General features: G+C 36.8%; 2 protein-coding genes across 2 annotated transcripts in view; both read left to right on the forward strand.

Moving 5' to 3' along the window:
* mindy3 (MINDY lysine 48 deubiquitinase 3) overlaps positions 1-1,135 on the forward strand; it is a 42,087-nt gene extending 40,952 nt beyond the window's left edge. Inside the window, exon 16 of the mRNA XM_060861819.1 lies at positions 173-1,135. Within this exon, the coding sequence (XP_060717802.1) occupies positions 173-322 (150 nt within the window). The 3' untranslated portion in view covers positions 323-1,135. The remainder of the gene's footprint in view (positions 1-172) is intronic.
* A 10,267-nt stretch (positions 1,136-11,402) lies between these two features.
* Positions 11,403-27,272, forward strand: part of itga8 (integrin, alpha 8) — an 81,075-nt gene continuing 65,205 nt past the window's right edge. The window contains exons 1-6 of the mRNA XM_060861647.1: positions 11,403-11,790; positions 12,214-12,347; positions 20,049-20,149; positions 21,853-21,976; positions 24,944-25,005; positions 26,835-26,880. Coding sequence (XP_060717630.1) covers positions 11,609-11,790; positions 12,214-12,347; positions 20,049-20,149; positions 21,853-21,976; positions 24,944-25,005; positions 26,835-26,880 — 649 coding nt within the window. The 5' untranslated portion in view covers positions 11,403-11,608. The remainder of the gene's footprint in view (positions 11,791-12,213; positions 12,348-20,048; positions 20,150-21,852; positions 21,977-24,943; positions 25,006-26,834; positions 26,881-27,272) is intronic.

The raw sequence follows: 27,272 nt of genomic DNA on the forward strand, positions 1-27,272 counted from the left end.
AATTTATTAATTTTTATATATATATATATATATATATATATATATATATATATATATATGCATGCACCATAAGGACTGACACTTGTACCCTGTGCAATAACAACAAAGAATCTATCTATCTATCAGTATAATTTTGCAAAAAAATGAAATCTCTCTGTTTCTCCTCGTATAGGTGAGCTATGTTGAGGGCACCGCTTTAGTTCTGGGCTTCGAGGATCCTATGGTGCGTACAGATGACACTCCGATCAAGCGCTGCCTCCAGACAAAGTGGCCGTACATCGAGCTTCTGTGGACCACAGAGAGGTCTCCCTCTCTAAATTAACCCCTTCACCAACATCTCACCTCTCACTTCAGGACCCCTGCACGCTCTCCAAACCATGAATATCAGGAGAACGGCTTCGCGCCTCAACTAAATACACAAGACAAACTGGCTGATGCTGCCTGATTCGCATCGGCTCGCTTGCTCTAATCTTTATTTATCAAATTTCATTCAGCTCGTATGTTAAAAAAAAAAGTGTGTGTGTGGGGGGGAGTGTTTAATATTAGAAACCCCTTATATGGAACAATGATTTTCATATTTTTTTCTGGACGGTGTTAATATTTTTTTTGTTTGCAGATTTTCTACAGATTTTTCTGGTTCATTTTGTTTACAAGGCTAAAAGAGAACAGTAAATGAGGTTGATGAAGCAGGCCTACTGACTCATTGATGGATATGTAGCTAGATAACTACAGTTGTAGATTTGATTCTGGTGAAAGGTTGTGTCCAATGTTTAATCTGACCAAAACCTCCTGGTGCTCCAGGCTACATTCTGCAGTGTTTACGTCACTTGGACAAAATAAAGCCAGGTTCGGTTTAGACCGGTTTAAAAAGGAATGCATTACAACCCAAAACAGGGCACAGGAAGAGAGAGGAGGAGGAGGAGGAAGATAAAGAGACAGATTAGTAGGGGGAACGGCGAGACAGTATTGGTATTTGATCTTGGATGTGACTATAAAACTTTTTCTTCACCATAGCAGTAACACCTATTTATTGTTCACTGCCTCTCTGGCAAAGGGACGAACAACCATGAGCGCACATTATTTATTCTGACCAGATGATTCACAGAAATAAACTTTTTATGTCTTCTTGCCTGGACTATTATCTCACTGTTGTGACTTTGTTTTTTTGGTGATAGTATTCCTATTACACTGTCATTTCAGGAATGTTCACATCAGGAACTATATCACTGGCTGTGAGTATAAGATAGGTACATAATCTGTACGTAATTACTTCAGCGATTATTTAAGAAATGTAATACAAGACACGATTTTCCATTGGTTTTCCAATAAAAAATACACTGCAGTGTTTTATTCCTTTTATTCCACAGCAGTTCGGTAGTGAATACAAGTTTAGATTTTTCCACCTATTATTGATACTCATTATTGATACTAGGCATGTGGTAAGTGGTTAAGGTGTTGGATTACCAATTGGAAGGTTGTGAGTTCGATCCCAGGTCCACCAAGCTGCCACTGCTGGGCCCCTGAGCAAGGCCCTTAACCATCATTTGCTCAGTTGTATAAAAATGAGATAATGTAAATCGCCCTGGATGAGGGCGTCTGCCAAATGCTGTAAATGTAATTTAGCTTCAATTATGCAAATTTGAAAACCAAAAAAAATAAGTTTTATTTTTTATTTTCTATCAAATGCGATAATTTTTGATACACCATTAGCATTGATCCATACACCAAGGTAACATCGAATACTTGTGAATTCAGAATTCTCTCTAACCACAGAATGCTGTTTGACCTTTTCACACTTTAGGACTATTCACACTGGGCTTAACTCTGAGATTATGGTTATTCTAAATTGGTTTTAATCCTGGATAGAGGAACATTTCACAAATGCAGTTTAGAGGTGTGATTGGTGAAACAATGCAGCGTTCAAAGGTTATTAGATTCTCAGTAAAAGATACCCAATGAAACACGAATAATGTTTGTCGTTTGAAAGTGGTGTACGCAGTCACTATTGGTAAATGTGTTGTTTTGGAAGTCTGTGCTGTATTTCCTCCAAACTGAGTTTTGGACTCATGGTATCCTTATACTGTGACCTAGCGTTCAGTACCGATGTATTCGTTGAAAGTATCAAAGCACTTTTGTACATCACTCTGGATATGGGCGTCTGCCTAAAACAATTCCATTCTATTTTATTTTATTTGTATAGAGCTTTTAACAATGGACATTGTCTCAAAGCAACTTTACAGAACATAAGAAACATTACAAAAAGTTTAATATATACATACTGTAGATTGATGATATACAAAAATTCAAGATTAATATTAGACTTCAATTTAAATGTGTTTGTATTTATCCTCAATGAACAAGCCTGAGGTAACTGCAGTGAGGAAAAACTCCCTTAGATGGAAGAGGAAGAAACCTTGAAAGGAACCAGACTCAAAAGTGAGCCTCATCCTCATTTGGGTGACACTGGATTGTGCGATTATAAATATACAGTCCGATAATTGTGTATTGATGATGAGGTTGTTGTCCTTAAAGACCACATGTAGTTGGCATCTCTTCTTAGAATGACTGAATACTTCATGAAGCAGAGTCCAACCGGAGCTGGTATATCAAGGTATATCTCAGGGTCCTTACAGGGTTGGCCTCTTCTCAACGAAGGTCAAAAATCTTCATGACACAGAACACACACATATATATCTATGCATATAATTTTTTCATCTTTCTTTTGTCATCTTTTTTGTGTCTCAGGAGGATTAAAACATCTGTGGCAACTTTTTTCTCATCTACGAAAAAGCATGTGACCAGCCGTTATTTAAAGGGGTCACATGCTGTATTTATCCGTGCAGGGTTGTTGACACCACAAATATGTTAAAGAGAGAGAGAGAGAGAGTTTTACCCAAAGGTTTAGGAATGTACAATGTGAAAGGTCAGATTATTAATACTTAGGAATAATTGTTAACCTTCACGGTTAAAATGACCCACAGTAAGTTAGTCCTTTGCTGAAGAAGTGTAATGTCACAGGAAGTCATTAGTTCGTTCTGGACAGACAAAAATAAAGACACTGAGTCGTTGTTGTTTTTTTTTTTAGATTTATTACTACAGCTCAGTTTACCGTAAATCAGCCGATCTCTCTTTCGTACACCGGAGAACGTTTCTTTCTGAAGACTTGTGATGTCACAGGAAGTCACTGCTAGGTTTGCTGATTCTGTAGATGGTTATATCAGCTGCTCAAGCATCAGCATGTTCCATAGGGCTCAGTCTGATCATTAAAGTGTTTTGAGCTACATGTGTGACATATGGAACAGATCCCTCATGCGCCAGAGCGACTCACTCCCCAAAGACCTGCGTAATTATGTCAAAGATATAAAACACAGAGTTTTCATCAAGCTCTCGTATAAAGGACGTTTTGGCACCACATCAAACTCGATATTTGACTCACGTTCAGCGGTGAGATGAATTCATAGCCAGATTATAGAAGACTCAAGGTCTGTGCTGCACTTGTGTGTTCTGCGTAATTCTAGTCCAGGGATTTTGTTCTCAGTTGCATTTTAATCTAATTTACTATCTAGAGAGATTTGGGAATGAAGTGCACGCTAAATGACGAACTACACGTGACTTACAGCATCCAACAGCAGACTAAAGATTAATATATCTACATTAATTATGTAACACAGTGTCATCTTTATGCATCTGAGGAACTTTCCAGCCAGATTTCTGTCTTTTGTGTAAAGTGACTGAATAAGCTACAGTACATTATTTAATTTGTTAATTTTTCATTTATAGTTGGTTGTAATAGCCACATTATTCATCCAATTATTTATTATTTTTTTGTCATTGTTCAATAACTATCAGATTAGAAAGGTTTGTTGGACATGCTGTAGGATTTTCATGGAATAACAAAGAAAAAAGTTCAACTAAGAACAAAAAAAAACATTTTCATTATTCTTTCTTACAGTATATCCTTGTTAAGTGCCCTAATTATTTTCTAAAACATTCTTTTCTTTGCATATCCCAGCTTGTTATGAATTTGGGGTCAGTGCAGAGAGAATGAAGGGCCTTGTTTTAGGGTCCAATGGTGGCATCGTAGCAGTGCTGGGGCTTGAACCCTCACCTCCTGATCAGTAGTCCAGAACCTAATTAAAGAATACCTTCGCAGGTAAAAGGTTATAAAGGTACAAAAGATATATCCTAAGTGCTTACTTATAAACCATTAATTTCAGAAATATACTGGTTTATTTATCCATTGTAATGGAGAGCATCAACTTATTTTTCAGTTTGTTTGGAACAAAGTATCAAGGCTGATCATGGTTCAAATCCCCCTCTACTCCACACACAGTACGCACTTTAAGTCCACCGGCCCAAACTGTAACTAAATTATATCTAAAGTATGTTTACCCAGTCAAGGCCAGGTTTGTCTGTCAAGTGTGATTTAAAAAAATCAAGCTGCCCGACCTGGCAACACTGTTTGACTCATGTTTTGTTTGAAGAGCTTTCGTTCCAGCCAGACGAGCGTAAACACTGTAATGACTCATTAAAAGGGACTAACGTTTGACATTTGGGCTCAGGTTAGGAACGACCTCAATAATAATAATATCTGCTGCGGAATGTGTGGTGTTTAAACCTTTTCACTGGCTCTATTTAGCCTTTCAGTCATTTAAAGCTTTACAAATGAGGAGAGAAATTAAACCTGGGAACAGAGACAATCCGTTCCAATGAAAGAATAAGAGCTATTTTTAAGTAGAGAAAATATTTTGGTCTCTTTTAGGTTAATGTGCTGCGATATTCATTGTAAGGTGTTGATTACCCTCATGGTTTTTAGTAGCTCACATATTTGGGTAAGACGATGAGATGGTGAAATTAATGTTTATAGCTTTACAACAAAGCTTGAAATAGGTTTATTAAAGTGTACTCCATTAACGTACCTTAAGCTTACGTTACACTCTTATGTTGAATATAGCCGTGTGTGTTCAGTTGAGATGTGCTCAAATGCAGTTGTTTTTGGATTTCAATTTTTGAGGAGAATGTTCTCCAGCAACTGATAATCACCCTTTCCTGTGGTCTGACAAGATTCCTTTCATACACACACCGTACTGTACCTAAATCATAAAGCCTTCAGAAGTGTGTGTTTGTGTGCGTTTTGGCATTGCAAAAAAATCTGAATCCTCCAATGGCAGTCAACCAAAAAAGACTCAACGAAACATCTCGGACTCACTCCGTGCCATGCTGAGAAACCATTAACAGATGGGATCATGTTTAGATCATGTCCTTTTTTAATGGTGTTAAATTCCACAGTGCCAACGCTTATGGCGTTGAGTTGATGGTTTTGGAATTTTTTGGAAAACAAATCCCAGCTCATTGATTTGGCATATTGCATGAAAATAAGTTAACCACATAAACCTCTTCACTGGGATACTTTATTACTCCTGTGTTTATTCAACTCCTGAACTTTTACAGTTCCTCAGTTATTTCACTCGAAGTTCATAATCATGCTCAATCAGATACAGATATCCTGTGGAACTTTGTCATCTACTGTAGGCAACCATTCTAAAGTGACTGAGTAGATGAGGAACTGTATTTCAAAACAAAGGTTTGTGGACACCTGACCATCACAACCCAAGATCATCCCATTCAGGATTTAGTCACCTGTTGCTGTTTTTATAATTGGAACTGTTCTGGGAACCCTTTCAACTAGGTTCTAGAGCCTGGGGATTTGTGTTCATTCATCGACAAGAGCATTAATGAGGTGAGGCATTAATGTTGGCTGAGGAGGAGAAGGAGGAGAAGATCTGGGGTACAGGTGGTTTTACAGTTTAGGTTGGGCTAATAAAATAAATATCTTAAGAAAAAAACTGATAGCGTGCATCCAGGCTTCACCCACATCATGTGAAAGTAAAAAAAAAACTTTTTTTAAAGATATAAACATGTTAAATTGATCTTTAATCTATAAAAAATAGGTAGTATTGGCTATTTGTTCCGCTTCCATTGAATGTGATCCGGTGTGAATGTGCAATAGTTTTATGCCAACACTTAGACCTCATGTTATAAGGTTCAACCTTAATAGTTTAATAATAATGCTGATATGTAGCTCTCATTGCATCCAACGAAGCTGTAGCTGGAAAAGTGAAAGATAAAAAGCAGGTCAGAAAACAAAACCTTACAGCAACCACAAGCTCATGCAGCAAAGCCAATGCTGGAATTTATGAAATACAGGTATATCATCTGGCCACGTTTGTGTTGGAGCCAAGATCTTGATCTCCATTTGATCTCAGGAGCAGTGCATTATGTAAGGAAATTTATTTGACAATTCTGTTCTTCTGAATCCCTTTGGTGCTCTGTTTCAAGACCAGGGGATAAGCAGAATTAACATTTAATAGCCAGCGTTCTGCCTGCTGTTTTATTTTTATCTCATCTTATGGAAAGGTGTTCTTTCTCAATTTACCTGTACAATCCTCATTTCTGTCCATCTTTGTTCATTTTGTTTTCTTATGTTTCTCTTTCTACCCTTTCTTTCTTTACCCACTTTTCCTGACTAGCTTCTAGTCCAAACATTTAACCTACAGTTTTCAATTTTATTTTATTTTTTATTTTTTTATCATTTTTTTGTGTTCTTAAGGGGTCTTGAGGAGGAAAGTCATATGTAAGCACTTCAGTTCTCCCAGGGTTTAAACAACGTGTCCCACCTGGTTTATATTGTCCCATGCTTTCCTTGTCCACTTGAGTGTACTTTCTACAAACCCATACAGGTAAATTGGTCTACAATCTGAGAGCACTAATGAAAATGCTTCTATTTTGCAATATTTTCTAATTTAATACAACTATTTCACCTTTAATAGCAGTACACGCTCGAGCTGGCACAGATTCCACAAATTTGTGCAAAACGTTATTATTCGTTTTAAATCAAGTGCCTTAGCGTTTCTTCCGAACATGTGCTTCAATAAAAGAGATTAAGCACCATTAAGAAAAAAAATCGGATCTTTTGTACAAAGCTGTTAATAAGATCAATATCCTATATTTGTATACATTTAAATTGGGACATAGAAATAGTGCAGAATCTTTGAATAATGGATATTCAAAATATTGAACAATTACTTTATAACCTTTAAATATTTTGATATTCTAAAACCTTCTGTTTTCTTAAAAATTTTCAATATAGTCTAAGACTTTTTAATGTAGTGCCTGTGATACTGTGATTCATTTTCTGTAAATAAAACAATCCACAACCTGTTTTTAATACATGTATTTGATGCTACATATTGTCTTGTATTTTCTCTGCTGTGTCCAGTTTGTATAAATAGTTTTCATGTGCATTTTTAGTTACTTTGCTCTTGCACTCACCATCTGGAGTTAATAAAACCGTCCGTTTTCCACCTGCCCTTTTTCAGTGGCCATCAAATTGATGACAACTCTGGCATTAGTAATTGTAGTTTTGATGGAAGTGGAACATGGAAATTAAAGGATAAACAGCTGGATCATTAATTCAGTACACTCAGAACATTGGAACTGTACAGAATAAAGTTTGATCTTGTCATGACCTGTTTCATATCTGACTTAGCACTGCTGTCAGCATGAGAGTCAAAAATATCTATTGCCACAATGTGTTAGTACAGCGGATCCCAATCCTATCCCAGGAACACTGAGATAGTCCTCACTGCAAAACCAAAAGTCCAGAGGTTAGACCCAGATCTGATCCTAACCCTAATCCTATCCCAACATGTTCCCAATGCTTATCAAGCTTGAGACACACTATACCACCTAGACTTTGTTCAGATCTAACCTTACCCCATTTACCTTTATGGGGAAGATGTGAATACACCCAACAGGGCAATCACAGGTCACCAAACATTTGAACTGTCAGACCTTGCTACAATATAAAGCAGCCAATTCACTCTCCAACATTTTCTTGAGGTGGGGTAAAAGAAAAATGAGAATCTCTAGGAAACCCATGTGGACATGGGGATCAGATGTACAGGTACTCCACAGAGACAGTAACCTGAGCTCAGGATTGAAACAGGGAATCCGGAGACGTAGGGCAGCAGCAATACCCACTGGCCCACCATAAGTCGATCATTTTTTATTTAAAACACCTGATTCAACAAACAAGCTGATTACAAATCTCTTCAGAGCTGTGAACTCTCAGCCAGTGATCTGGTTTTGGCTACAGTCTTGGTACATCTACAGTACCATAGTGAGTGTGTAATTGTAGCTTCTATTGATACCATTGACACCTTCTAATATCTGGTAGCCAACACAAGATGCTTATAATAATTCATGTGAACACGTTTTGGAGTGAATCAGCAGCGCTTAGGTGACGTTTCATTTAACCAACTGATACGTACCATTTGGTGTGTGGTCAAAGCCAGGGCTGTAACCAGGGGGTATGCAGAGTATGTAGTGCATAGGGGGCCTATGAGTGCTAGTAAGACTGAAAATACCTATAATGGAAAAATAAAAAAAGAGTTAAGCTCCTAAATGTATATCAGATTCTTAAAAGTATTACTACTGTTTTTTTTTTTGCATACTCATACTATCAGTATTTATCTGAGGTTAAGGTTTGGGAGGGGTTAACTCATAATAATTAACAATTTCCACCCGTCTATCTATTTTCTGTGCCACTTATCCTGCACAGGTTCACAGGGAACCTACACCCTGTACCAGTCAGGGGAGCCAATACATTCACACACATTATGTGCAATTTAGAGATGCCAATCAGCCTACAAAGCATGGACTGGACACGAAGAGGACACCAGAATACCTGGAGAAAACTCCCCAAAGCAAAGGGAGAACAATTAATGAAATAATATAATTCTGCCATTCATAGTTCTCATAATATCTAGTAATTATACCAACCAGGTTTTACTGTTGCTGTAGATTAACTTGCAGCTTTACATATTAATGAGTCTAAGTGAAGACATTTGACTAATGACAAATTCACAAAGACAAAAGCAAGTCACTGATCTAAGTAATAAACATGATTTAACATCCTTGTTTGACACCAACCACTCCCATTTTTATGATGTTTCTCTGTGTAATTTGGGGTTCTGGCTTTTCTCTATCAAATCAGTGGCACTTAATTTGATTAAAACATTTCACAAGACAAAAATGCAAGAGATTTATACATGTTTTTGCAGCTCTAAGGCTGCACTGTGGCCCAATATTTGACGTTGTTGTTGGAGCTTGGATCTACTGTATCCAAGAAATGTCCTCGTAGAAAGCTGTTTCTCCGGCAAGCAACGCAATCTGATGGAAATGCAACTGAATCTAGAATCAGGAGTGAGATGAAGGAACTGATATATTTGACAACAATGATTTACATCAGTTTTGTGTTGGCAATGTGCTGGCTTGCAACAGGAGCCTGTTATCTGGTGCTTCTACTTGTCTCATAACATTAATCAATATACAAGATAGAAGAATCTTTTATTGCTACACAATATTCATTCATTCATCTTCTACCGCTTATCCAAAGCTACCTCGGGTCACGGGGAGCCTGTGCCTATCTCAGGCATCATTGGGCATCAAGGCAGGATACACCCTGGACGGAGTGCCAACCCATCGCAGGGCACACACACACTCTCATTCACTCACACACTCACACAATTTTCCAGAGATGCCAATCAACCTACCATGCATGTCTTTGGACCGGGGGAGGAAACCGGAGTACCCGGAGGAAACCCCCGAGGCACGGGGAGAACATGGCTAACCACTAAGCCACCGTGCCCCCTCGCTACACAATATTGTTGGTGCTAATTTGGTTTGTCCTATAAGATTCTTTTACTGCTACACAATATTGTTGGTGCTAATTTTGTTCGTCTCATAAGATTCTTTTATTGCTACACAATATATTTGGTGATAATCTGGTTTGCTAGAACTCAATAATCAACACTAAGCAAAGCACAAAAGAAGATTATATCCAAATTATGTTGGAAGTCAGCAAATAAATTTGAATTGACTGTTGAATGCAGCCTTAATGCAAAAGCAAATGATATTCTTCTATCATCAGTTCACCAGATTTAATCTCTAGACCAAATTAACAATTGGGTTGTATCTCAAATCGCACCCTATCATCTATATCTATATGTCGATGTTAAACTATTTTAACATAGCCTGCTATTTGGTGCTGTAATATGAGGTTTTGTGTGTAATCTGACTTCTGAATGCTCACTCTGTGTCTGTCAGCAAGCTGTTTTCTGCTCTGGGATGCGAGGAGCTATGTTTAGTTTTTACTTAGGAACAAGTCGGTAAAGTTGTGAGATTTCGGCTTGGCATCAAAACACCCACAGTGCTTGTGTTCATACGGTAGAGACGGTTATATTCCCACTTAACACGCACTTTACGCAATTCCCTAATTCCCAGTAATTATTTTCAACTGGCACACATGTTTGAAAGCATCCGGTAGAGGAGTATATATATGACCACCTAAATCAGACACACAACTTAGTCATTATACAAAATTAGATTTGAAATAGCTCACTGCATTCAGCTGGAACAGGGTTTTGCTGTGCTCATGCATGATCTCTTCATTTTTTTCTCACATGGAAAATCTATGTGGGCTTGTTTTAGTTTTGCATAGCCCAGTGTACCTCCTTGATCTTGAAACTACAAGTATGATTTTTGATCGTTGATCAATCTTCGATCAGATATTGTATTTTTCTTCGAAAGCCAGATAAAAAGCACAAAGCCATGAACTGTCATTTATTTTGGATAATAGACCTTGGTCGGTATGCTGGTGAAGCTTGTGGAGGTGGTGTAATGGTGTGAAGAATGTTTTCTTGGCACACTTTTGACACGTTAGTACAAATGGATCATTGCTTGAATGCCACAGTCCATGTCACAATGCAAACATCATCTCAGAATTGTTTCATTCAATGGGTCATTCGATTCTATGCGTTTCAGTGTTCTTTAGTGAACTTCCCAGTCCCATGATGAATAATGATGATATATATTGAATATATATATATATATATATATATATATATATATATATATATATATATATATATATATATATATATATATATATATAGATATATATATATATGTATATATATATATATATATATGTATATATATACTGTATATATAGCATGATATAGTATGATGTAATGACATACTAAATATGTTTTATGAGTTTAAGAGTAAAGTCAAGATAATGAGATATAACACACACACAAGATAAAACATTATATTTATTTAAATCCTGATTGTGGGCAAATAAAAAATAAAATAAATAATAAAATTAGAAACTGTAATATTTGCATTACATTTTTTTTAATAAATGCTCATCTCATCTCATCTCATCTCACACGCCTTTCTCCAAAGTGCCCTGTTTCCTTAAAAGGACTTGGCCGAATGACGTATTGAGGGCTCGCGCTGTGTGATGTGGTGTAGGAGCCCGGGCTCGCGCGCAGCTGGTTATAATGGTGTGTGCGCGGGCAACACACACACACACACACAGTCCGGCGGGAAAGGCGCGCGCAGCTGAATGAAACGGAGCGCATGGAGCACGCACAGGAACTTTGACAGCCGAACTTGTGAAAATAACGGGAAATTCTGCAAACTGCATTCGCTCGTTGGTTACGAATCCTAGTCTGTGTCTGACACCAGGAGTGCAGAGATGCTGGCGCGTGAGGCTCGAGCGTCTTGTCTAATCTCAGTTAGTCTAATCTTATCTGATTTTCTTTGCGGAATGCTTGCTTTCAACTTGGATGTGGAAAATCCCGCTGTGTTCAGTGGAGCTGCTGGGAGTTACTTTGGATACTCAGTGGACTTTTACCATCCGACGCAGGACAGGAGCGCGTGAGTTACACAAACACACAGTGCAATATAGGCTCCAGTCGTTTAGATGCATTGCCTTTGTGCGTTTTATGTAATGAATTGACTGGAAAGCAATTTATAGCATCTCACCTTAGATCAGATGCGTGCGTCATTAAACGTTTTAGCAATTACGCATTAAGCGATCACATCAAAGATGCAGAAATTCCATGAAGATGTGAACGTCAGTGACCTGGTGCATCATCTGTTTACTCTGTGTGGCAGAGATGAGATGCATTTACTCTTAAATGCTGACTTCGGAGTTTTGCAGTCTTAAGTGAATGCACAGTTGATGTTACATGCTGGTCCAAGTGGCTTTAATGGAACCTTCATCCTCTCTCTCTCTCTCTCTCTCTCTCTCTCTCTCTCTCTCTCTCTCTCTCTCTCTCTCTCTCTCTCTCTCTCCAGTGTATCAGTGCTGGTCGGGGCTCCCAAAGCCAACACCACCCAGCCCGGGATTGTGGAAGGAGGTGCGGTTTATTACTGCTCCTGGCCCCCATCAGAGCAGGACTCCTGCCGTGAGATCCCTTTTGATAAAGCAAGTGGGTACTCAGTTGTGATCATTCATTTGATCACCAATGACACGATGTTCTATGTTGTCTGTATTGCAGAGTTCATAGATCGAGGAGGATGCAAGGATCACAGTTACTTTCTATTCACCCATAGAATATAACATGCACGAATAAAATGAACCTTTGTTTTTATTCAGTCCTCTTTGATTTCTGATATTTGCTAAATGCTAAGTTTATACACATTCAGGCTCAGACAATAAAAAGATCAAAACTCACATCCAAGACCGAGCTGATTTCCCCGCATATGGTTTGGTTTAAACCGGTGGAACGGGGTAATTATTACGCGCTCCCCAAGAAAGGCGCGTAACTTTACCTCCATGCGTATTGTGGCGCAGTTGGCACCCTGACGCACAAGGAGTCCTGGGTGCATATTTTTACTATTTCCGTGTACTCCTCTTAGTTATAGGCTCGATTTATGTTATGAGTTATGATTGTGGGTTCTGCGCAATGAAAATGTAATGGAGTCAAACCGGCTTAAGCGCAAAAGGAGCTTGGGTGGACATGAGGTCACGTTTAATTTGCGCTTGTCATGTGGGAAGCAGATGCCAAGATCGCTGCAGGGCAAATGCTGTTTGTGGTTTCTGGGCTGTTTTCTATGCGTGTGAATGTGTCAGACGTTTTGTACCGGTAAATGTAAGTTTTCGGAGATGCTCTGTTCTGGGTTACCTTTAAGGGCAAAGTCAGTCTACTAGACTGCGCAACAAACTAACAACACTACGCAACAAACTAACAAGACTTATTAGGTCCTGTTCGGGTGCTGTTAGTGGTGCCCATCCTGAGCTCAGGTTACTCTTTCTGTCCATATGGGTTTCCTCCTGGTTCTCCGGATTCTACGCCTACACTAAATTATCCCTAGGTGTGAATTAGTGTGTGAATTTATATATGCATGGGCTTTGCATCTCATCCATGTTAAAGAATTGTCCTACCTTGTACCAGTGTTTGTGAGACTAAACTGTTAAGGCAAATGACTGAATGATTGGAAGAAAGTGAATATACTATCATTTATTTATTGAAGAAAGAAGATGACTTTGTTCATGGCACCATGAACAAACTATTTAGATATGTAGAAAATACTATGACTTCTATAAAGAATATAGAAAAAGAATCAGTGCAAGTGATTAGTAAGGATATTTTTAAAAGATGTTACAGATTAATTCTAAAGGTTAAGAATAACTTGCTTTTAGTACTGGTACATGTGGCCAGGAAAAAGGTTTAAAACAAAGATAAGTGATCAGTGCAAAACAAGTGATGTATGATTTTTTTTAACACTAATGACCAATGGTGATCAGTGATTGGACATTGTGAAATAATATTCATCAGTGATTGGTCATTATGTAACAATGATGATCACTAATTGGACATTGTGAGATAATAGTCATCAGTGACTGGACATTGTGATACATGGTGATCACTGATTGGACATTGTGATACATGGTGATCACTGATTGGACATTGTGATACATGGTGATCACTGATTGGACATTGCAATACAATGGTGATCACTGATTGGACATTGAGATACAATGGTGATCACTGATTGGACATTGAGATACAATGGTGATCACCGATTGGACATTGCGATACAATGGTGATCACTGATTGGACATTGAGATACATTGGTGATCACTGATTGGACATTCCGATACAATGCTGATCACCGATTGGACATTGCGATACAATGGTGATCACTGATTGGACATTGTGATCCATGGTGATCACTTATTGGACATTGTGATACAATGGTGATTACTGATTGGACATTGCAATACAATGGTGATTACTGATTGGACATTGCGATACAATGGTGATTACTGATTGGACATTGCAATACAATGGTGATCACTTATTTGACATTTCGATACAATGGTGATTACTGATTGGACATTGCGATACAATGGTGATTATTTATTGGACATTGCGATACAATGGTGATTACTGATTGGACATTGCAATACAATGGTGATCACTTATTGGACATTGCGATACAATGGTGATTACTGATTGGACATTGCGATACAATGGTGATCACTTATTGGACATTGCGATACAATGGTGATTACTGATTGGACATTGCAATACAATGGTGATCACTTATTGGACATTGCGATACAATGGTGATTACTGATTGGACATTGCAATACAATGGTGATCACTTATTGGACATTGTGATCATCGGCTTGTGTAAGTTCAACTCAGTCAGGCTCTGCACACTGTTGCTAAGTCGACCAAACCTGCTTTCTCATCTCGCTTAACCAGCAGCTGTGATGTGAGCTAGAGATCTGTATCATGTACAGGACAATCACCAATATCCACCTAAAAAGGAAGAAGTACTAGATTCCTTTCTAGACTGTTAGTTTTAGTAAAGGGGACAAAAAGGTCAGCATGTCTTTAACCAAAGCAACATATTTTCCACATCAGTCTGTCTCATCACTTGACAATTAAACTTGAGCTTTATCATCATCTATATGCTGAGTTAATCTCTGTTTAAGCTAAACTCTGTAAGGACAAAGTAACTGCTTGATACAGCCGGTTACAGTTGGATACATTTCTTGTACTTACTGTCTTTTTAGACATTTTAGATCATGGATGCGATAAATGCAAATGAGGAGGTTTTATTATTGGACACTGTTGTACAATCCAGTATTTTTGCCAATGGAGACCATTGCCATTCATTGGTGATAATCTGGTTTGAATAATTTGACACTGTTTAAATTCTTTAACTGAAGGTTAATTATACAATTTAATACACAATTTATTCTTAAAAAAGCAGACCATAGACTTTTCGAAAAAATTCTTTTTCAAATTTTAATGCCTGTAAATTTTGTACACTTCATTTACAAAGTTTTTCTTTTGTGTGTGGAGGAACGTAGGAAAGAGCCTGTATCTGTTTACAGGTAATAAGCTGGAGTTATAGGTCTACACACCGACATGAAAGAAGTACTGGTGTGTTATTTAGATGGGGGAAAAAGCTGAAGAGGTGGGAAAAAGAGACAGACAAGAAGACAGGGACAAGACGCTTAAAAAAAAACGTGGACACATGGGGAATAAATGGAACTCAGCCAGCAAGGTTGGCTCTCGAGGAGAGGTGTCTGCTTTTTATTAGATACCGAGAAACACTTTAGAACCCCCCACCACCACCACCACCACCCCAGGCCTTTCTGCTCAGCCAACTCAGAGTATATGCACACACATTATCAGATTCATTAGTCACGTTGTTGTGACCCTTGATCTCACCGTGGCATCCAGACGTCGTTTCTGGGAAAATTTACACCTTTGTCAACTTTGATAAATGACCAATGCAGTAAAGCTGAAGCGAGTTAAATGCATTTGATACACTGTAAAGTACCACATACCTGAGATCACTTGTTTGGTGTGCACACACTCACACACACAGAGAGGGAGAGAGAGAGAGAGAGAGAGAGAGGGAGGGAGGGAGAGAGAGAGAGAGAGAGACTTACAAAGTGACATATCTACCTCTTCAAGAGTTACACCAGACACATTCCACGGCTTTAAGTTAAAAAAAAAAAACATTCTTCATGATTTTCACATTTATTATAGTCTCTATGCATGTGTTGATATAAAATTTATGTTCATTTTGATTTATTAACTATATTATCATGGTTTTGTGTTTCTTAAAACTTTGTAGCCATTGAAATGGATGGTATTTCAGCCATAAAGAACATCAGCTCTCACAATCCTTTCAATGTACGTCATTTGTAGTACGTCTGACATTTGCTTGATTTCAGAATTGCAAGTTAAAAGGAACAGCGTTTTGTGGGATCTTCCTAACATAGACATCATGTGATTAACTGCAAATCACATGCACTCAAATCTAATTGTTTGTTTAATTAGTTAGTTAGCTGAATACTACCATGGAGATTTTGGTATTATGATCATGTCACTCATGTTTTCTGTCATGTTTGTGTAGTTCTTGCCTTCACTGCGTGCATTAGAGACTCATGCATGGAGCCAGGACAAAGTTGAGAAACTAGCTTGTTTTCAGGAAAGTTGTCGTATGATATAATGTGTGGATAAACTGGTAATTTTTTTAGACGCACCATAAATCTTCAACCGGAATGTTTGAGCAAGAAAACAAATTTTTGGGTCAAGTGGAATGCTAGAGGTGCCACTATTCATAAATGTTATTACTGTAGCATTCAGTAGTAGGAACACCTATTGACGACTTCATAGTACAGCGACTGACGACATGCAGTAATTATATCTCTGTATGTGTGAACATAGCTTAAGTGTGAAAACTAGCTAATATTTCCAACCTTAATGGAAAGAGCTAGAGACCAGTTATTACTCCCTTTTCAAGCAACAATCTGTAATTGTTTTTTGTATATCATAACCTATCCAACACGGATAAACCAATACGGTGTGAATGTTTCCAGATATTCTTACACTAATATCAAGAAGACTTACACATATGGACTATAAACAAGTCTGATACTTAACACACTTGACTCTGGTTTATTTGAAGGTATAAAAGAAATGGTCGTGTCTCATTATTCCAACGCTACACGACGGTAATAACAGCGGAGTCCTACAGCTTTTAAAAGCAGCTGACATTGTTTGGCTTGTATTTTGGAGTGCGTAGTAAAACAGGTCACTGAGCACTGAACTCTTAAATGAACCCCTGCTGTTTGTTTATGCAGTTTGTTGAGGAGAAACCAGCAGAATGGGTTTAATTAAGACATGAGGGATGTTTGGGATGCATGCTTCTTGTCTTTGTTGGATGACTGCTTTGATTTTTGGAGGAGTTTTTGGATGTTTGGTGCTTTTAGGACTCTGGTGTAGTTTTTAATGCAATTTCACCAAGACATTTTCATATACAGTGACCGTTGTGATCTCCGAGCAGCGTGTCCTATGTTTTGATGATGTACTGCTGAAACTGCAGAGCGTTTTCAACAATAGATAATGAAGCGCTATACACTCTTAAGAAAAGAGGATCTTTGGGGTTCTACTGTATATTGAACCCTGGGCTTTTTATACTTTCAAAAAGTACTACAGTATGTAAAAGCTTTGGAGACCATTGAACCAATTATATTAAAACAGATCTAGAATTCAAAGAATGTTCAGCAATAATAATAATAATAATAATAATAATAATAATAATAATAATAATAATAATGTTTATGTAATAATAATGTTTATGTAATAATAATGACACATTTTTAGAAAAGATAAAATTGTCTAGTAAAATTGTGAAATAATTAAACCTGAAATGACAGGAACATTTAAATTGAACAATTTTGGACTTTATACCACAGTCCTGTTGAATTTTCAATACTGACTGGTCAATAGCTTTTTATTCATTTACTAATTGCAGCTCTGAAAGTAGTTCTGCCTGTAATTCAAATCTCAAGTTGATATTATTGCTTTTATTATCATTTTAGTATTATAAACTCATTTGACTTGAACGGTTCTCATAGTGATCCTGATATTAATCGGATTAAAAAGTCTATATTTAACACAGAAAAAAAGTAAAAAATAAAAATAAAAAATTGTTAATATTGTGTAGGTTTCTGTAAGGAGATATTTAACATTTATAGAAGTCTCCAGTAAGACAGAGATATCTAAAGACAGAAGACTTTGCACTTGCATTTTTTTCTGTATAAAGTCTGGCGATGGAATGACTTTGCAGGTCCTATAACATAAGTGATAACAAATATTTTTCAAGTGAGCGTTTTACATCATAACCTTAAATATAAACAGATAAAACTATAAATTATGAATTTGTTCAATGAAATGAAATCATTAACAAATTGAAGAGGTGTTTTTGTGGCTATACCGAATCAGTATTTGAACTAAATAACCCATCAGCCCCCGGATTTCTTTGTCACATGTTCCAATCTCACTCACCTGTGTCTTGTTTCATGCAGCAAAACACAGCATATAACATACCGTCCATATAATATACAGTATTTCCATCATCTCTGAGAATCCGTGATTAAAAAGTATAAGAAGAATAAAAACTTTTTGAGTTGAAACACTTAATTAATTATGTAATTATGATATTTATTACTGAATATTTAAGCATATATCAATATCATGATTAGCTCCTCATCTTATGTTAGTCTCAAAGTGGGCAAATACTGTACATAGTGGATGCAGGCTAAATCCTAAATCTTGTGTTTTGTGAATAACGAGCAACAGATGAACATTTTGTGTTTAATGTATCATCCATCTATCCATCCATCTGATGAGCCCTTATTAACCATCTATAAGCAGAAAAGGAAATATATCATTATATCTAGCGATGTGCAAGACTGACACAGACGGTGTCTTCTGACAGATTTGAGTTAATGTAACGGACAGTGTAATAGGAGGACAGAGGGAGGAAGAGGAGACAGATGAAAGATTAATGTTCTTGAATTTTAATGAAGTGTGGACTGTGCCATACTCTACTTTAACCAGAGCCAGCTGTGTGACCCGAGGTCTGTAGTGGAACACGCTGAACCCCCTACAGACACACACACACACACAAATATACTCTCACACACACTCACAATCTCTCTCTCTTATCCAAATATTCTATAGTGAAAAAATAACTTTGGTGAATACAAAGATTTTGCATTTTTATCATAATTGTTATAAAACAAGGATTTATCTATCAAGTCCTCATGCCCATAATTTGTGTCCAAAATAGTGCTGTTACTATTTAGAACACACAGAAATCTGTTCAGACAAGAGTTCATGGTAGTCATTATTTCTGTGTTATAGTCATATTGTGTGTACAATCTCTGACCTCCTCACTTAGCGCACCATATTTAATATTACTTTATTAATTTTGTATCAAGCTATTAATTAGGCTGGTTTTTATATATATCGTTATATATACCGACTGCTAATTAGAAGATGTAATAGATCTCTATTCATACTATTTGTTTATTTGCATTGTAGCTAAACATCTCTAGTGACAGAGCATAGGTTCAGTTTATTAATAGCAATATTATTAATAGCAATATTGTTATAATTGTCTTGTTCTTATGCTTCTGACACGGGGGGCACGGTGGCTTAGTGGTTAGCATGTTTGCCTCACACCTTCAGGGTTGGGGGTTTGATTCCCGCCTCCGCCTTGTGTGTGTGGAGTTTACATGTTCTCCCCGTGCCTCGGGGGTTTCCTCCGGGTACACCGGTTTCCTCCCCCGGTCCAAAGACATGCATGGTAGGTTGATTGGCATCTCTGGAAAAATTGTCCGTAGTGTGTGATTGCGTGAGTGAATGAGTGTGTGTGTGTGCCCTGCGATGGGTTGACACTCCGTCCAGGGTGTATCCTGCCTTGATGCCCGATGACGCCTGAGATAGGCACAGGCTCCCCGTGACCTGAGAATAGTTCGGATAAGCGGTAGAAGATGAATGAATGAATGAATGCTTTTGACACCAATTACTCATTTTCTTTTATTTTACTGTGGTTTAAAACATTATCTCTAATGTTTTAAACCTCATTACATTATTACATAACATTATTACAATTGTACACTGAAAATAATTATAAAATACTACTGAAAGACTGCTATAATCACAGTCTAAATACAGCATAGGATTTGTTTTTAAGTGGTGGAAATAACCTCATAAATACGTGTATTCATTGTTTTTTTTATATCGATTTAATAGTTATTTGTTTAATTTACTCATTCCTTACTTATTTCTCTTTCCTTTTCCCAGATAACAGGATGGTTAAGGTGAATGGGACACGGGAGCCGTTGGAGTACAAATCCCACCAATGGTTTGGAGCTACTGTCCGAACACACAGGGGTAAAGTCGTGGTGAGTGTTTCTGAAAACGTTATCCCTATGAATGGCCTTAACGAGGCTACATCGGTCATAATAGGTAATATATTACTTTATGTCTCCATAGATGGTAATATTGGATTGCTTAGACCTTGTGTTTTCCTTTCCATGGATACTCATTTGAAAGCCGGTAGTCTGTGAGATTACGGCACGTGTGGTTGATTTACTGGATGTTAAATTGTGCATAAGATATGTACAGTTAAACAGGAAAGGAAGATTTATGGAGTGGGGGAACTCCGCTCTATCTTCAAGCTGTTGAGGGTTTCTTGGAAACGTGTGTGTAAGTGTGTGGTTGATATCGTATATACCAGATATTAACTCTATCGCTATGTAAATAACGCAGATGAGAGAGTTGTTCAGATTACAGTGACAGATTTGTGTGGGAGAATATTTGTAATGAGGATCTTGTACTGTCATATTAGGAAGATATGACCAGAAACAAGGAGGTGTTCATGATGTGGGATGAACATGGAATACAGTCTGGCAGAGAGAGGAAAAAAAGATGGAAGTGTGCTTTATATACAGTATTAGTGTATTTGTATGTTTAGGATTTTTTATTTAAAAGATATTTAAGAGTGATATGAAAAAGAACGATTGTGAGGTGATAGTGTAACAGACAAAGAAGATACCTGTTTACTGGGAATTTTTCAAGCAGTATAAAGAGGTGCCAAGATGGTATGGTTTAGCGGTAGCATTGACATTTTTTTTGTGGTACGTGAGAGATCCGAAAACTACGGCTTTCTGTTTTCTCATATAAAAATGCAGTTTGAGTAAACATGCATAGAATTCAGCAGACATTAAAAAACAATTCTATTGGTCACGTCACTAATTTTTGCCTGGCTGATTTGTTGCATATCTGGAATACATTAACAGCTAGCTACAGTATCTAGCATTTACAACAAAAATCGCATCATATCATGACCGTATTTATTATTCACATAGGTATTAATAATGAGCATTGAGCGCATCCTGTCACCTGACATACCCTACGTTTTTGTGGTAAAATTCAATTATTTTATTATTTTTTACTCTCTCTAACTTACAGTTAAATAGGGTTTCTTTGTTTTAGAAATTTCAAAATTCTAAAACGTTCTGTTTATTTCCAATTTTAAAATGAAAACAAAAAGGTCTTTAAAAGAATTAAAAAAAGTTAGCATTCAGAACAAAGCTTGGCTTAATAAATTATTTGAATTGACTTGATATGCTGATAATCTCTATCAACCAATAATGGAAAATATACTTAATCCTAGCTCTTATAAGCATTCACATTGAAAATCAAAACATCCTGATAACCTCTCGTTGATGTTTCTAGGTATAGCTGAACTCAGTGGAATGTAGCTCTCAGTGCTAAAGATGAAAAGATAGAGTATTTTACTTCAACAAAGTCTTTTCATATAATTTTCCCAACACATCTGAGGTAAATGTTGATATTCCTGTTGGTTTTGACTTGTTTTCACGTTAAGTATTGCTTTAAATTGTTTGTATTGATTAAATAAACAGGTCCATGCTAGTAATGTAAACCATTAGACTCATTTCTAGGAAAAGCTTGGAGTCCCAGTTGCTAGGCATCAATGTTCACTGTTTAGTTTATCATGCATTATTGTTTTTATATTTTGTGTGTGTGTGTGTGTCCGTTTGTGTGCGTGGGTGTGTGTGTTTGTGTGTGTATGAATCCACAGGCCTGTGCGCCTCTTTATCACTGGCGAACAGTGAAGATCAGTGGTGAGATGGATCCAGTGGGCACATGCTATGTTGCTGTGCAGAACTTCAGTGCATATGCAGAGTACTCACCATGCAGAACAAGTGAGACTCTCTCTCTCTCTCACACACACACACACGCATGAACACACATGTACGCATAAAGTGTATATACAGTGTGCAGTGTATATTCACCATGTATACAGTGTCATGTATTCACCCCTTGATCATTTCCACATTTTCCACATTTTGTAGTGTTACAACCAGGAAATAAAATTACGAGTAAGGAATTTGCACAAAATCATTTATAAACAGAATTGTAGGAAGAATCTATACAGCTTTGAAGAATGCATGAAAACATGAATTACATAAGCAGTCACAACTAAAACTGTGAAATCCCTAAATAGGTTTTGGTTTCAGTCTTTCCCAGTGTTTCTGAAGGCATAATACTAGAGTTCAATTGAAAATCAGTTGAATTCCATAAAATTGAGCTGATATTTCTGAACAGAAAAGCACCATATTGAAAGTTTAAATGCTGACATTATCACTCTGTCCAGCTGACTGTTTTCTTTGAGGGGGAAGGATGGTGTTGTTCCCCCTCGTCATTCAGAGTGACATTAACCAGTCATGGTCGCCTGTGAGCTCATACATTTCTTCTGAGTGTGTTCTGTAATCCTTTCGGTTGACACGTGCAGCAGTTCACAAAAGATGCCGTGCCTTCACGTGTCTCAGAGGAAGCATGTGTTAGCCCTCACCTTGACCTTCACAATGATTGATTTTCCTGTATAAAGCTATATAAAGCTTTCCTGTATAAAGCTATACAGTATACTGTACATGGATGCACTATAATTCATAGTGCATCCATGTACAGTATATATAATAAATCATTTGCTCACAACTTGCTTGTGATATACTTCCAATATATATCACAAACACACTATTTGTGTAACAATTCTAAGAAGGCACAATAAACCAATACACTCTTACTGTTTCTCACACCACATCACTAGGCCTGATGCCAAGGCATTTTTTCACCCATCTATAAACAGCGATCAAAGCAGTGTACAGTGTTTGTTTATGCTGTTTCCTGTCCGGCTCATGAGCTTTGATGAGTTTGAGATGATTAGTGATGATATGGTAAAAATATATTGTCATGGCACTTGAAAACATATTGTGACACACCCATGACACACATGAGCAAAGTAAATACATAAATAACAAAAATCATTACAACTATCATTTATCATTAACTATCAAAACTACTGTTAAGTTAAATCGGTAAAATTAAAATGTATAATAGTTATTATCCTAAAAAGAGCTATGTCTTATCTTAGTAGTTTTATCTTGACAATACACAGAGCAAATATTAGTTGTTATAATATAGTAATCATAGTATGAATATTTTGTAGAATTATAAAAGAAATATGTTAAGAATATTCTGGAACAATTTCCTGAAAAAATAATATTTATACCACAGGACTGATGAATGCTCTCGTGGCATTCATTTCCTGATAGCTGGTAACAAGTTGTTGATGTTTCTCTAATATAGCAGAACTCTATGGGTGTCACTTTTTAACCCATATTCGAACATGACAAGAATTAATATTCTAACTATACTTTGCCCATAAGAATATTCATGAGCAGCCTAAGCACATTAGACATCTTGTTGTTTAGCATCTGATCGAGCACCAGGTGATCTAAATGTATTAAATGTGTCCTTGACCCTTCAGTAAATTAAGTTAATGATACAAAAATGGAAGATAACAGCAAGCAGCGTAACTGCTTAAAGCGGACAATTACGACCCCAAATCATCTAAAAAGCAGCGTGTGGAAGTATTTTGGGTTCTACAATGTAGATGGCAAAGTTACGATTAAAGATAAGGCTGTTTGTTGACTTTGTAAAAAAACAGCTGTCTTGTACAGCCACGACAACAAATCCTCAGGCTCCCGCTATTGATTTACCAACCCAATGATGCACAGATGATTTTTTTAGCCTTTACTTGGTTTTTCAAAAACATGACAGCCGTCGTCCATGCTAACTAAAATTATAGTTAATAAAAATTCTAGTCGTTTTAGCTAAACAAAGTTTTTGCATACTAAATTCCCAACACATCTGAGGTAAATATTGATATTCTTCATTGTTTTGTCTCATTTTCAACATATGTTTTCCATTACATTAGCTGTTTTGATAAAATAAAGGGTTGCATTCTAACTAGCTATCCTGAGTATTAGCCTTATTTCCATTAATAGTGTCTCAGTTGCCACAGATTATACCTCTTAATGGCAATTTTATTGTTATCTCATTTCAAAAGCACGTGTCTTGAATCACTATATGTGATGCTCTGAGCTTACTTAAAGACTCAGTCACTTCATAAAGAACGGATTTGTCAGTATAATCTTTTTAGCAGCTAGTCAGTCCTAGCAGAGCACATTGTTCTTGCCAGTATACAAGTGTAATGACTTCAGAAAGGGAATTAGTGGATGATATATAAGCCTCTAATGGCTATTAAGTCCTCTTGACTCTCTGATAAACACTGTGAAGTGGCTGCCTGGCAGGTCGTTACAGCATCACTGCCAGGGTAGAGAGCTCAGTGTTTAATTTAACCAGCTCTGCTAGGTTCATGATATGCACATCCTTGGCAGCTCAAACCAAAATACCTACAAAGCACTGGGGTTTTTTTAATACAAATGTCATTGTTTATATATTATCAATTTTTTTTATTCTAACACTTTACAGTAACATCGAAATTCAAAAACTAAAACAGGCAATAAAAGCACTTTAGAAATATGGTTCAATCTGACATGAGATTGAACCATAAAGTACAATTTAAGTAAGTTTTAAGAAAATTTTCTTACTTAAAGTTTTTACCCTTAAAAATTCTTGTCTAAGTTTCTAGGTCATTTATAACATCTGGCCCTTGACTGTGCTGTAAGCAGCTTTTTAAGGAACTGAAATCAGTTTTATATACAGTATATGTGCTTATAACATGTACATGAGATGTGTGATTAAATGATTACTGTGACTTGCTACTTCATTATTTAAAAATAATGATGTTGATATTTTTGGTACAGATAATCCGGACCCTGAAGGACAAGGGTTCTGTCAGGCCGGCTTCAGTGTGGACTTCACTAAGGTAACTGCTCGGTCATTACTCCACATTGTATATGTAATGTATGTGCTCATAATTTCAACATGAAATTGTTCAGCATATTCATCATGACAGCAAATCCAAAGCTCAAAAAGGTAAAAATGAGAAAGCTGCTTAGAGAAGTATAGTGTTCATGCCTCTAGTACAGTAAGAGGTTGTTTGTTGTGGGCCTGGTTGCTTGTGGTGACCAAACACCTTAAAACACATAATTTTTTATTATTTCTTTTTTTAATTAATTGTCATGTATCATTAATGAAGGGCTAATAATACAAGCAGAAGAGGAAGAAAATCAGGATGTGGGAAATGCTTACAAAGCTTTTTTTTTTTTTTTTTTCTAATTAAGCTTAATATTTATGTTTGTTGATTGCCAGAGGACATTCCCATAGTTAAATTTAGCAAACTAATCAAAACACATTAGGATAGACAACCTAAAAAAGTAGCCATAGCATCATCAAATAATCATATCCTGATCATACCTGAATAATATGTTAGTGAATTAAATCTGGAAATGATCATAACACCTATTTAGTGTGTTATATTTGTTCAAATTATATCTTTTCATTGGGAAAGTCAGCTTTATCCCTTCTTTTCTCTTCCTGTTTGCGTCCTCTCGGTGTCATGAGAACAATACGATAAGTTTATTGCAACGGATTAAGGAGTAAACGAAAACCAAGCTGAAAGGGAGAGAGATGGATATGTGACCTCTGACCTCTTTTTAAAGCAGGAAGAGGCCTCCTTTCCTTCAATGTCTTTTTTTTTGCCCTCGCCATCTCCCTGTTCTTAATATAACCATATTTTCTCATGTGCTTATGTAGACAAATTGTTCATGTCTCCCTTCCTGTCCTCAGTGTTACTTATTTATTCACTCTCCTGTTAGTCTGTCATCCGTGTGTCAGTACTAACATACTCCAGATGCATATGCGCATGATTTCAACCTTTACACATCAGTAATGTCAATGTATCTGCCCACCTTCAGCCTATATTAGAAGCTGGGACACGCAGATGGTTTGAACAAAGCCTTAAAACATTCTTCCCTCATAAAACACACGTGTACACTCTTTTCATTTGTTTTAGTTGAAATTAGGATACGAGATGGACATGAAAGGAGTTGTCAAGGGGCAAATACAATCTGGACTTACTACATTCACCATGTTGGCACTGTCATGTGACCTATGATGTCATAATAACTTAATAACATAATAATCAGCTGTTTTTTCTTGTTTAAGCCTAAACAATTTACTCAGGTGTTGTGTAGGGGCAGAATAAGTTAATCCCAATGGAATAATGTTTAATACATACTGTATATCACTTAGCTATTCCATACCATACCCGCTGCCTTATGGGATAGCGCATTGTTTTCCTGCTGCAGCATCTCGGTGGAAGCAGTAGGTCATCCTTGTATTTCCTAATTACTGTTGAACTACTACTTATGAACCCTGCGAATCTGGACATATATTTATAAATATAGTCCATACATATATGGACTATATATTTGGTGGAAATGCTTTTCGGTTACTGTATAGTAAGGATATTCAGGGTGTTCATTTTGATATGTTATAATCTAGGATTCATTCAGGAAACTTAACCATGTAGAGCTTTAACAATACTGATGCATTTTGCACATGCTTGGTTTGAAAAAACTTTCTTGAAAAAAGTCAAATGTAGTTTAAAAAATTTGGAAAAATATTTTCATGATGTATTTGGACTTGGAATTGATTTTATATTTTTATTTTTTTTTAAGACATATTAATGAACACAAGGTAGAATATTACTTAACTCGTTCTAATTTCATATATTCTTTTCTGTTTCCTCAGGACGGGACATTAGTACTAGGAGGACCAGGGAGCTTCTACTGGCAAGGTAAAACAATCATTCTATTATGTCAATTATCCCTCTATCCATTTGGTGAGTCCATCAAATCCATAAGTAGTCTCTGTGGACCAAAAAGCTTATTATTCGAGATTGATTCAAGGAATTATAGAGTTGAGATCTCTGCCAAAATAGTGGAAAAATCCTGCTCCTTTTCCTGGCAGTACTGGAAATATATTAAGAAAGACATGTCACTATCCTGTGAGGTTTATTCGTACAGCAGTCCAAGTGAATTTTGGTCACGGTCCCAGTTTCATCACTAGTGCTGCTCGACCAATCCGAAGCTGATTTTTGAGTCACAGAGTTGTGTTTCTTCACAGTGAATGCATGAATGATGATTAGAAATGGGCTGTGGGAATACAGTAGCTAACTAAAGGGCTTAA

Source organism: Tachysurus vachellii, chromosome 25 (assembly GCF_030014155.1).
Source record: "Tachysurus vachellii isolate PV-2020 chromosome 25, HZAU_Pvac_v1, whole genome shotgun sequence".
Classification (NCBI taxonomy): domain Eukaryota; kingdom Metazoa; phylum Chordata; class Actinopteri; order Siluriformes; family Bagridae; genus Tachysurus; species Tachysurus vachellii.